The sequence below is a fragment of the Phalacrocorax aristotelis genome, chromosome 3 (assembly GCF_949628215.1).
Source record: "Phalacrocorax aristotelis chromosome 3, bGulAri2.1, whole genome shotgun sequence".
NCBI lineage: Eukaryota > Metazoa > Chordata > Aves > Suliformes > Phalacrocoracidae > Phalacrocorax > Phalacrocorax aristotelis.
In genome coordinates, this window is record NC_134278.1 from 111,070,674 (window position 1) to 111,083,379 (window position 12,706).

General features: G+C 37.0%; 1 protein-coding gene across 1 annotated transcript in view; it reads left to right on the forward strand.

The window, feature by feature from the left end:
• The window catches only part of PRKCE (protein kinase C epsilon), a 298,381-nt gene that overhangs the window by 175,000 nt on the left and 110,675 nt on the right, over positions 1–12,706 (forward strand). Inside the window, exons 3-5 of the mRNA XM_075089082.1 lie at positions 8,107–8,266; positions 9,419–9,453; positions 10,856–10,941. Of these exons, the coding sequence (XP_074945183.1) occupies positions 8,107–8,266; positions 9,419–9,453; positions 10,856–10,941 (281 nt within the window). The remainder of the gene's footprint in view (positions 1–8,106; positions 8,267–9,418; positions 9,454–10,855; positions 10,942–12,706) is intronic.

The window sequence follows — 12,706 nt, forward strand, 5'->3', positions numbered from 1 at the left end:
TGAGATTTAGTAGCTTAAAGGCAGGAAGTGGTTTTCATTCTCCTTTTTACCTTCAGATATAACGCTTTTTCTGCAGCTATCATGGGACTGGGGTATCCACAGGGACCTGTTTAGTTCAAAGCAGCTTGTGTCTTGCTGTGGCCTGAGAAGTACGCAAAATTTCTACAGTAGCCTTTTCTGTGACGTCTTGCTGTCTCTGGCCATCCCCAGCCTTGGTCTTTTGCATGGTGTACAGCATGATAACAGTTGCTTTGTCATAGATACTCCAGTAGTTTCTGTGCTGGCAAAAAACTTGCTTTTTCAGGTTGCCATTCACTCATCCAGCATAGCTTACTGCAAATGGATTTAAGTTGGCTATTGGCAGAACAGCCTGCCTGCCAGAGTAGTGAAATGAAATACACGAGTGTGTTGTGCAATTTCCCTTGCTGGAGATTTTCAAGAACCATCAGAAAAATGGAAGCTGAGGATACCGGAAGTGCATGAGACCCTTCCCTATTGCAGGAGTCTGTGCTCAGGCATCTCCTGTGTGCCTGCCACTTATCCTTCTGTTATTCTATGGCAAAGGAACATAGCTGGGGTTAAAAAATATTTATGAATCAACTCTTTTCTGAAGGACTAGAAACCCCAGTCATACAAGGTTCTGTTTCATTGTGCTCTATGTAGCTTTTGCAACTATTAGAAAAAGACTGAACTTCTCCGATCTATCATAAGCATATGCTTAAAATACTGTCTTTCAGGATCTGTCTGGTTTAATAGTTACCTCTGGGAAAAGGGCTTTGTCCTGAAATTTTCACAATGCTTGTTTTCCTTCTTAACATCACAACACTCTTTCATTTCCAGGAACTGAGAAAGGCCAGCAGCTCAGGTGTTGACCCCGCAGAGAGGTCAGTTAGCGCTGCAGATAGTTCTGTAGCCTGGAGGTCTGTTAAAATGATCAATCATGTACACTGCTTTGAAAGTTCAGCTTTCACAGCAGCCTTGACCATGATGTTTTGTCACATTTTCCTTCTTTCCTTGAAGACAGCCAAAGGACAATTGATATGAGCGTGTCACCAGAGTATCCACCACCACCACCACAAGTGGCTGGGCATGCTCTGAGGAGCATGCTGCAATCACACTGCAGGACATGCTTGCAGACTTGCAGCAATAACTGGAGGGAAATCTAGTTTCAAGGATGGCATTTGGTCTGATCATAGTTACAATAATCTTATTATATATGTAGTTCTTCATTCAAAAGTTGATGTACTTTTTTAGCTCTAGTAAGTAGTTGATTTAATAAGAGCTATGGCACCTTTTTAGCCTGTCAGGACTAAACACTGTCGATACTAACACCAGGCTACTAATACTACTTGTTACTAACACTGTATCATGAACTGAATGTCACTGGCACAACTAAGTTAATTTTCTTCCTCTAAGTTTAGCATGTGAAGTCATGGCACAAAAACTGTTCTACGTTTTACACATCATCATTTTACATTATTAGTTATTTCATGCGTAGACCCATGACATTGCATTGATGTAAGGTTTTTCTCCTGAATAAAGCTGTAGTATTTAGCGTATGTAGAATGCATTTCCACCTCTCTGATTTCAGCTGCAGATTTATTGACATAAGGGCATTGTGTTTAGAGTGAGGCTGTTTGTTCCTCCTGAAAGATAATACTGGAAGAGAAAAATAGCCTTAGTTAGCAGTGATTTTTTTTTTTTTGTCCTGTTGTCTGTGAAGTTGTCTCCTTTCCGACTGAAAAAAGCGCAGAATTCTGTCTTGTGGAAGAAGTCTTGGAAGTTGAAATTTTATTTTAAAAACCTTGATGTGAAGTGGACTCTTCAGAGAACGTGTCATACAGCAAAAACTTTCCTGTGGTATTTCTAGCAATAGAACTTTGTTTGCCAAATAAAATGTAATGTGAAAATTGTAGTTACAGGGTTTTTATTTCAGAAATACCATATTTCTTAAAACCATTAATGTTAAATACCACCAATAAAGAAATTGAGAGGAAGTAGGAGGAATCTATCTCTGATTTGCTTACTTTGTGGGTCTGACGGCTGTTTATCTGTAGGAATTGCATTCACCCTCTAAGATGAGGTCAGTACCCCATCATCTGTGTGAGCCCCCAGAGGTCTAAAATATAGCCATAGGACCCTGTATTTATATCCGTCCCCTACCAGTTGTCTGATCAACTGTATTTCTGTTTTACAGGAACTTTCATTAAATATTAGATTTGTTAAAACATGCTGTATGATCATCTGAAGACCATGTGTAATTCCACATTGTTAATACTTTAATCTTGTGTAAGTTGTCACTAATTCTGCAGGTGCTGTGCAGATGGAGAGCAGAAACATGCGAGGGCTCATCTTGAAGGCTTTCTTAAGGAAGGTCTCAAAGCCAATTTGAAGGAGCTGACCCTCCTTCCCCCCCAGCCTCTGCTGCCGCAGGGCGGGTGGCCTGCAGCTGTGGCAGCAGTTGTCCCTTCAAGTAGCAAGCTTCGTGCTCCTGGTTTTGAACAGTTGGTCCAAATTATTGCCAGCCAGCAAGGTTGGGACATTTCTGAAAACTAATTGGACTTCTCCGTGTGCTGAAATTACAATCAGACCTTCAGCATCTATGAGGCTTTTTGGTACGTCGGAACTTTATGTCCTGCTTTCTTAAGTGAATAGAATGTGAAAGTATTTCCTTTTGAAAGGTTGTGGGGAGTTAACTGTTGTCCCTTCAGCTTTGAGGGAGCTAATGAATGTGTTCATGATAATAATTAAGTATGTAGAGAAGGTTTGAACTATGTGTAAATAATAATTTGGATAGCTTCATAGGTTTGGGTTGGTTGGTTTGTTTCCTTTTAAGAAAAGGAAAGTAAAACAATCCCTGAAGCAAAAGTGTGTGCCTGTCACGACCCCAATCACTTTTATCTGTTTACATGAGAAAGGAAGTCTTTAAATACCTATAGGCAGAATCTCTTTTAGACAAGAATTTAAGCATTTAAAGATAAGCACGTGTTTGAAGGCAAATAAGTAAGAGCTTGGGCCCATGCTACAAGGCCACCCACCATATTTGGGCTTGATGTACTTTAAAATGCAATTTATTCTTCAGTGCATTCAGTAAATAGGTCATGTTAACAGACGTGACTTGTCAAGACACCTGTCTCTTCTAAAACTCACCCATTCTGTGAGCATTTTCTCATTCCTTTACTAACACTCATCATCTTTGTGTTCTTTAACGATATAGTGTTGTCTAAGGATCCGATTCTTCTGCTATTAAACAAGAAATTTCCTGTTAGCTTTCCTAAAGAAAGCAGTTTTGAGATATAGTAAGCAAAACCTGTGTGTTTACTCCTTGATAAAGAAATAGTCTGGAAATACTACACTTCTTGAAAAAGCCATAGAGGAATTCCATGCTCTTCCTATGACTGTGATAAACTATCCCATTAATTTCTGTGTTTGTAACAGCTTTATGAAACTATATTGTAGCATTTACCATGCTATTTTTATCTTAAAGTTGCAAAGTTAGTTTGTTGTATGTGTTACTACTAAGCAAGGCTTTTTTAAAAGGAAGGAAGCAGAAATGTAAATATATGGGAGTGTTTAGCTTTTTTCTTTCTTTTTTTTCTTTAAAGAAGATTAAAGCCTTAAAGGAAAAATCCTGTAACAGTTTCTGCCTGGAGAAATCTTCATGACAGTATATATGCTTCTAGTGTGGAGGCCCAAAATAGAGTTTGGGAATAATCCTTTGAGACCTAATTTTGATGCATAACAATCTGATTACATCCATCCTGAAACCTGAGGGGTCCTGGAAATTTTTCCTGCCTCTTCTCACTTTCCAGCATAACTTTAGGAAAATTATCTCTCCTGCCTCAATGTAATTTCTCCATTTAGATGCTATATAGTGCTAAAACAAAAGCTCTATTTCTGTACATACATGCTGGTTAAAGTAGTCAGGTTTAAATATGGTACAAAACCTCTTAATTTTAATCTTCAGCAACAAAACATCAGTACAATCATTGTTCCCCTTGCATTTCTTGTTCAGTTAGGCTCTGTTGTAATTATTAAGGGTTGATGTTAAACCAGCTGGTTTTTTTTGGATGCTGGCTGTAGGTACAGATGACAGCAATGTGAAGACAACCAAGAGACGCCCAGGGTGAAAAGCGCTTTGTGCCTGAAGCACCGTGGAGGTGTCAGTGTTCTGCTGCACAGGGTTACCTGGCAGCTGCTCCTGTTGCTGCCAGTGTTACCGTTGTACATGGGCTGCAGTTTGGCTTTCATGGAGCAGTAGCCATTTCACTAAAACATCTGATTATTTTTTTTCTTCCCCAAATGCTGTCACTGTTTGATTCCAATCCTCTCTGGATTAAGGGAAGTGCCCAACATGTTCCCTTCTAGAAGTTGGCATTCTCAGCAATAGCAAATGCCGAAAAACCTCTCCGTGCATGTAATCTTTCTCTCTCTCTTTCTTTCGTCAATATTTTTTCCATTTTTTTGTTTGTTGTCAGAAATCTGTAAGTACTCAGCATAGAGGATAAGGAATGGAAATGGCACATTTTGTTACGCAGGGTAATTCTGCCTGTTGCAGTTAGTGCTGTACACTGAACCCTTCTCATTTATGCTGAAACCATTTTAGTATGAAATGAGACTTGACATGTTCCAGCCTTTGTTGTTTGATGTACAGGGTCTTTTCCCTCCAATCTTGCATATTTCGAGCGTTACTGAGTATTATGTGTCACTTCCTTATCTTTTTAACTCATGACTTATAATACATGCTTAACAGATAATACACTATTAACAGTGTTAAATGTAGTTCCAGACACTTCATTTAAACATCCATTTTGCAAGTATTTATGAATTTTTTGCAATTTTGCATGCCAAATACTTCTGACCTCTATAACACTTCTCTAAGAGCTTGGAGTTAAGCCTGCAAGTCTTCTCAGTCTTTGAAATTGTAGCCAATATGTTTGTATGTACATTGAGTTTATAAAAGCAGTTATATGCTATTGTTTTCCAAATAACTCTTGGCTGCAATGAAAAGAAGTAGTGGCATTACTGAGTATAGTTTTGAGATTAAATTAGTTCTAAATTTGCCAGTTCTCAAGTACCGTCATATAAAGCCTAAACTCAGTGTGTTGTATTGACAGTATTCCAGTATTCTCCATGAACACTTGGAAATTATCATGAGCCTTTCTTACTCCTTTTGAAAATGAAAGTTAAATAAATGCATTAAAAAAAGTTAAACTGAATAATATAAAGGGCCGAAGGAGTCAAAATCAAAATAGGGAACATAATGTACGTTACATAAAGCAGCAGCTTTTACTGAGGAAACAATAACCCTCTGTGACTATTTAGTAGAAATACTGTGAGAAGAAATTGTTGTTTATATTGGAACTTGCTTATAGACTGACTACAGCAAATCCACTTAATTTTCGTTTGAACACCTCAGCTGAGAATAGAAATGCCACAATTGGGCAGTATGCAGTATCCTAATGTTATTTTCTAGAATATACCATATACTACTGTAAGACTTTCTTTCTGAAATATATTTAAAGGCCAGTTTTGTTTAGGATGCTCCTATTTTCTAAAGTATATCTTGAAAACACTATTTGGCTGTATTGCACAAATGTTGGGGTTTTCCCCAGCACTCTGATTTTCTGATAGCGTTTAGTGATCTCTGCTTTCCTGCTTGTGAACGATGAGAGGTTTGGGGAAAACAGTGTAGCTCCTTTTCTAAGGAGGTGTCTTCAGAGAGTTAAATGAATGTCTCTAGTGTGGCTGTTCAGTATGAGAGAAATGGGTTTTCATTTAAACATGAGACTATTGTTAGTGCTACTAGAAATGAGTGGTTCACAACCCTGGGTATGAGCCAGCACAGATGTGATCATCCGCTTCTGAGTCACCTGGGAAAGTTACTTCTTGGTTTTGTGCCACTGGTCCACCACAGCGATGTGAGTCGTGCAAGACATGGAAGCGTTTTGCTTGAGGACTGTGGAAAAGCATTGCGTATGAGTTTTTGTTGGGCAACAGTCAACAAGCTAGCCAAACTGAAAGTAAACTGAGTGTTTATCTAGCCAAAAGAAGAGGAAGACTTTTTTCTCCTCTGTAAAATTACAGGTGCTTTATCTGTGAAGTATTACACTTAAGATGGAAAAGGGAGAAAGCACTGTTGTGGACTGAATATCATATCAAGTGTGAACTGTGCACTGTCAGAACATCTTGTTCATTTCGTATAGCAGATAACTTTTTGGAAACCCTGTCAAGGAGAGTGGGATTTTAACTTTCTCACATCCAGGCTACATACTTCAGCAAATTCTACAATCTGGATGATAACTGAAAGAACAGTTCTGTGTTAATATAAAATTATTTTCTATAATGATAACAACTTCTAAAATATTTCCAGTAGCTTTGTAAAGTCAGTAAATCATTCAGAAGCTGGAAATAGGAGCCTTTCGTAGGATTTCTAACTACTTGTTACATATTCTCTGTGGAAGGCAGTGTTTCTCTCCAGGGACTGTTGTATTTATTAGATGTCAGAGTTTTGCTTAGTGCATAAGCATAAACATAATTGTCAACATAAAAATAAACATAATTGATAACTATTTGGTACTTCTTATTTCTTTCTTAAAGGGGGGTCTAGAGCCATTGCTTTTTTAGTGTGTGTGTTCTTTGGCATAAATAAAAGGGGCAGCTTTGTGTATAAGTCAATGTTGATTTACTGAGAGCTCACTCAGAAATAGGAAAGTAATGTCAGCCTGGCCATCCCACAGATGTGTCTCCTGAATATGAAGTTTTTGCAAAGTGTTAATGTGTAAAGAGCTTAGGCTTTTTAGTGCGTAAATGAATTTGCTGCTGTCATGGGTTTTAGCACTTGTTGCACAGTGAAAGAAATTGATCCCGATTCGTTAATTTTACAACCCTCAAAAATAGGGTTTATTTCAGTGTTTGTCAAAGAATTTGCGACTATTATAAATTTGAGATGTTCTCACACTTTTAATTTTGTGTTATGTTAAATACTGTACTGTTGCTTGGAGAGCTCATTCGTGTACAGAAAAGCTTGCAACAGACCTAAGTTGGCCTCTTTAGGCCATCGTAATGATTCAGGGTAGCTGAAATTCAGAGAATGACAAGTGTTAAATACGTTTCAAAGTGTTGCATGCACTGAAGTAGTGAATGTATAGATTCATTTGGCAATGGATGACTGAATGTGGTCCTGTCTAAATCTGACATTCTAATTTGCAGAGACAAGTGGCTCAAGGAATGCTTGTAAAATCTGTCTTCCATTAACAACTGTGTACTGTTCTTCACTGATAATTCATCCTTAGCTTCTGCTTAATGCATACAGAATACTATGGAGGTGCTAGTGACACTTTTCAAAAGAAAGCCTTGGATAAAAATGCCCAATGTACTCTGCAGATTTTTTTCCAAAGGTTTTCATTCTGAGATATATCAACTTCACTTTTTACTTCCTCTACCATTAAATCTTATATACAATTGAAGAGGAATTGGTTAAAAGGAACTTCCTTCCCTTGAACATTTTGCTGAAAATGTATCAGTATCAAAGTGGATTATTAGAGCCTGAAGCTCAGATCTTAATCAGAAATTCTACAATGTAATCAATTCTGGATGGAATTTTTGTTCTGCTTGATAATATATTATTTGTACTCAGCTTTCTTGCACTTGTGTCAGCACTTTCTGAGTGTATGGGGACCAGGGGATGCTGGGATTTTTTTTGTGGGTTTTCCACACCCCACTACCACTAAAGATCAAATGTGATTATAGTCTGAGCTGTTCAGAGAATCTAACTGTGTAATTACTGTTAAAGAGGTTGTCAGCGTGCTTGATAGTGATAAAGTGCAGAAGACCTATTCCCAGCTTAACATGAATTTACAGGTAAAGGTTTACAACAAATAGAAGTTCCTCTGCTAGGCAATGAAAACCCTTGCTCTTCAGTAATTGATGATAAAAAAGAAAAAAATTACCCACAACTTAGGGGCATTATCTTGCACTGCTAGCTAGAGAGGATTTTGTGTGTGTGTGTGTGTGTGTGTGTGAATATCTACTTATGTATTGCATTTGGGTTTTCCCATATTTGTGTCTGATACAGTCAGTGCTTACTGTTTTTCCCTGTTTCAGCACCCAAAGACAATGAAGAACGTGTGTTCCGGGAACGTATGCGCCCTAGAAAGCGGCAGGGTGCTGTGCGACGCAGAGTACATCAGGTTAATGGACACAAGTTTATGGCCACCTATCTTAGACAACCAACGTATTGTTCGCACTGCAGAGATTTTATATGGTATGACTTTGCTTTCTTTGCAACTTTGTATTGAAGAGTTAACATACTTTCGTGTTTTGGAGAAGTATAAGTGGCATACAGTAGTAGTTTTTCTGCTCTTCATTTTAATATTAAGCTGTCATCTGTTTTGCAGACAACGATGGAAGACTTAAACTTTAATCACAAGTGTTAGAATTTGTCATGTTTGTGTTTTTCTCCTCTGAGCCACAAAGTTCTATCTTTTACTGTCTAGTACACATCATAAATTCTAGGTAGACAGCCAGTCTTGTCTTCTGTAGGTGCCTAAGCGTAGATTTAGATGTAATATTAGACCTTTACGTTTTACCAGGATGACTGAATTCTTCTTTAGGTGCTTAAGTATCACCATTTTCCTTCTAGGAAATGCCATGTTCCTATGTATCCTATGAAGTTAATGAAATACGGGAATATTAGACTTGTATGATCCAGGGGTTTGGGTGCTCAGTGTACAGGGTCTTTCTTATTATAGTGTATGTCAAGAACTCCCTTTTAGAAATTATTTACGTTAGTTTTGGGTACTCACAATTTTCAGGTAGGGAAAAGTGATGGAGACATTCAGTTGTCAGTCATTTTTCATCAACTTTATTGGTGTTTTCCTAAGTTGCCTACAGATACTGATTTGCACCTTAATACAGGTAACATCTGATATGATCCATAGTTAATACTTCTTAAGAGTATGTAGTGAATCAGTCTGTCTTAATTTGAAATTATGTGAATTGTACATGAACTCAACTGCATTCCTCCGAGAAATGTCAGCAAGTTAGGCTTTAGGTTAGCTAAGATGATTTCGAGCAACAGTATTGGCAAATGCAATCTTCTGTCTGTTTAGAGGCCTATTTTACTGGCTTGTGGCTTCCCTCTCTCTGTACCCTTTGGCTTTGCCTATTTTTCTTATAGTAAATGTGTCTTTACTTCTTAATCCCTTCATGGCCTATCTTCCTACATGTTACCACTTAGCAGCTAAAAAGTGGTTCACGCTTTGAACTGATCTCAGTCTAGGCATGCAGTTATCACGTAATAGATTATAAGAAGCTATTCTTTTAAACTTATGCATGTCTAGTAAAGAGAGGAAAAATGTTTTTCATTTTTAAAAATATATATTAATAATGTTCTAAAACACTGTTTTATTTCCAGGGGTGTAATAGGAAAACAGGGATACCAATGTCAAGGTAAGAGAAAATCTACAGGGGGACAGTTTGAATATATGTATTATATGATGATGAAAATATCTTATTATTAATATATAAAGTATTGCATATGTACAGTGTTAAGAATTTAGCACAAGATTATAAGAATAAATTGGTCTCACCGAAGATACACTGTACAGAAAGCGACAGTAAGAGTTGGTCTTAGGCAGCATATATGAGGTAGGGCCACAGCTGACATGGCTGAACAGCAGGTTCTAGGTATCTCTTGATGCACATCCAACTGGGGGCGGCATTCTGTGGATGCTGACTGCTTCATTTTTCATTTCTTGCATTTTAAAATTGTTTAAAAATGCCAGGTAGTTGCGAAGATTGTAATTAAATGGATGAGATAATTATAGAGGTCATTATTAGGGAAGGTTATAGCAAAGACTGCAGAAGTGCTTCATTTTCAACTCCCATTTTTCAACTCAATTTCTTGTACTCTTAATTTTTTATGCAGTCCCCTCTTGTGATCATGTTTTTCTTATTTGACAAGTAATAATTCTTAATTTTTATCTGACAAGTAGGAATAATGAAGTTAGTGATGATTTTTCAGTTACAAAAGACTTGATGAAATCTCACTGTAAGTAAATAAATGCAAATAATGGTTTTACATGCTATAACAAGAATTACTCTATTAACATACAGCAGAGGTTCCTTGAGTGCTGATAATTTTTTTTCTTACAACAATGACCAAAGCTAGAAAAAAATGAAATTTGTTATTTCACTCTGAAGGTTTTTTCTTCACTTAGTGACCTTGAATCCCACAGTACGATAGACCTTGCAATATTTTATCTTCTCTGTCATATCTGCAAACATTATTCATTGATTAAGTAATCAGAATGAGTATTGACAAAGTATTTTTGCCTTCTGAAACCTTTTACTGTTATCAACTTATGATAAGGTGTTACAGAAAGAATGTTCAACTTTGTTTTTTCTATTCTTTGACTTTTACAATGATTTATCTTTATGTCTCTCTTCCTCTGGAAGTTCTTCAGACATGAATTGTTTTTGCTATTGTGTCTCATATAATGTGGAGATCATGGACTTCTATCAGATAAAGAAATCAAATATGTAAAAAATGAGAAAAATTGTGGTTAATAAAAAATGAGAAAAATTGTGGTTAATATTTCAGAACGTAACTTGTGGTTTTGCATACTGAGATTTTGATAGATATGCTTTAGTTCTCTTAAAATTCATTGGTCTCTTGAAAGTCCATTATCTTCTGCCTTTGTAAGCCAAACTCACTTCACTAGGCTCACCAAGTCACTAGTCACTTGCAGCCTTTCAAGTCCCAACATTTCTAGTCTTCTGAGATCAGTCTTTTGCTTTAAAATCAATCTTCATGAAAATTCATATTTTAATCTTTTTTTTTTGTTTATAGTTTGCACTTGTGTAGTCCACAAGAGATGCCATGAACTTATAATAACAAAGTGTGCTGGCTTAAAAAAACAGGAAACTCACGATGAGGTAAATGTTTATAAAATAAATTTTCTAGATAAAATTCTGTCTTTCATCTGTTCAAAGTAGTGTCATCTCCTCTGTTTAATCAATAAATGTTGTAGGCTTTTTGTGCTCTCTGGTTGTCTTGTGATGTAGCATTTACTTTGAATGACAGATGACCATAACAGTTTCATCTACATGGGAATGATTATACAGCAATTTATTTCTGATTAGTAAACTTTTTATAACGCCTGAATGCTTAAAGTCTTGGTGAGCTCTTTCCATTCCTTTACTTTTTTTAAAATTCTCAATTTCCAAGTTAATATGAGTTTTGTCATCTTTAATTCAGAAGGTGCAGGATGCAGGATGGGACCCTTTATCCCTTAAGTGCATTTTGTTTGGCTGAGTCGCTAGCAGCTGATAGGATAGGCACTATAAAAGACTATCCACAATTTGCTTGCAAAGTCTCACCTCAACAAAGACTACATCCAAACTGTCAATATGTAGAACAAAAGCCATCCCGTATGTTGAAGAAGGCACATGGATATCGTGTAAGATGGTAGGGATAACACAAGGTACTGCATAGCTAACAGGTTTTCCAGCATAAGTACTCCCTACCTCAAGGAAGCTTTATTAATGGAATTAAGACAATACACACTTCATGTTATCATACATTTAAATCAATGAAGAAATCACCTGAAAATTTAATTAGCTGCCTTCAGAACTCTACTGTCAAGGAGGTAAAAATATTTGTCAACAGCATGTTCAGCTCTGGATCAGAAGAGAAAACAAAACAATCCTTTCACTTGGGTTAAAGGTCTGTCTTGACTAAGATGGCCCTTTTAGGCTTGGTTAGGAAATTAATGTTAATTTCTGTGGATAGTCATATACTAGGGAGCAATGTGACTGCTTCCTTAGACTCGGCTTCAGGGTATCCTTTTATGGCTGAGTTGATAGGGGACAGTTGGGGAGGGGAGTGGACTTACGGTTTTTTAAACAGTTGTAGCCCTCAGCTGTAACCAGTGAATGCTTTACCTTATGCAGAAGTTTGTTATTTGTTTGTGTCTTAACAGAAAAGTTAATGAATGCTCACTGTCCTGTTCTGTTTCATGCAACAGCAAGGACCTACTATCTTTCCCCATGGGATTATTAGGTGAGGTAGTCTGTGGGTGATCCCAGTTACTTGCCCACACAGAAAAAATACACTACTTAGCTTTGTTTTGTTTTTTTTTTTTAAAACCTACATTTTTATGTTACAAATCAGAGTTGTGTGTAACAATGGTTTTAAGCCGCTCTTTCAACTTTGATGTGTGAATTTGACTGAGACACTAACTGATCTCATTCTTCCTGTGCAATTCACCACCATTTTTCGTGCTGGAAGCATTCTTTAATATCTGGTTCACAACCAATATTTTACCTCTGAAACCTGATTGCTTGTACAGGAATGTGATAAAGGACTGTGTTTGACTGGTGGTGTTTTTGCGTAGTCCTCACAGGAAGATATTAAATCTTGCATAGATTTATATTCCCAGGCTCCAGACTGGTGGAGACTTGTATGCTTTACTGATAGAATGCTCTCATTGTTTAGAAGGGGTGCTAGATCACTGGAGAGAAGCCAGTGGTAATAAGAAAGGGAAGGAAAAACATCAAAATAAATCTCCTGCTATGCAGTGGCCACTATAAAAACTTATCAGTGGCATCCTTTAATTAGTAAATAATCATACCTTGGAATCCCTGAACACAACAAATTATCATTGTCATTTTCATAATCTAAAGAAGAGTGGGATATGTA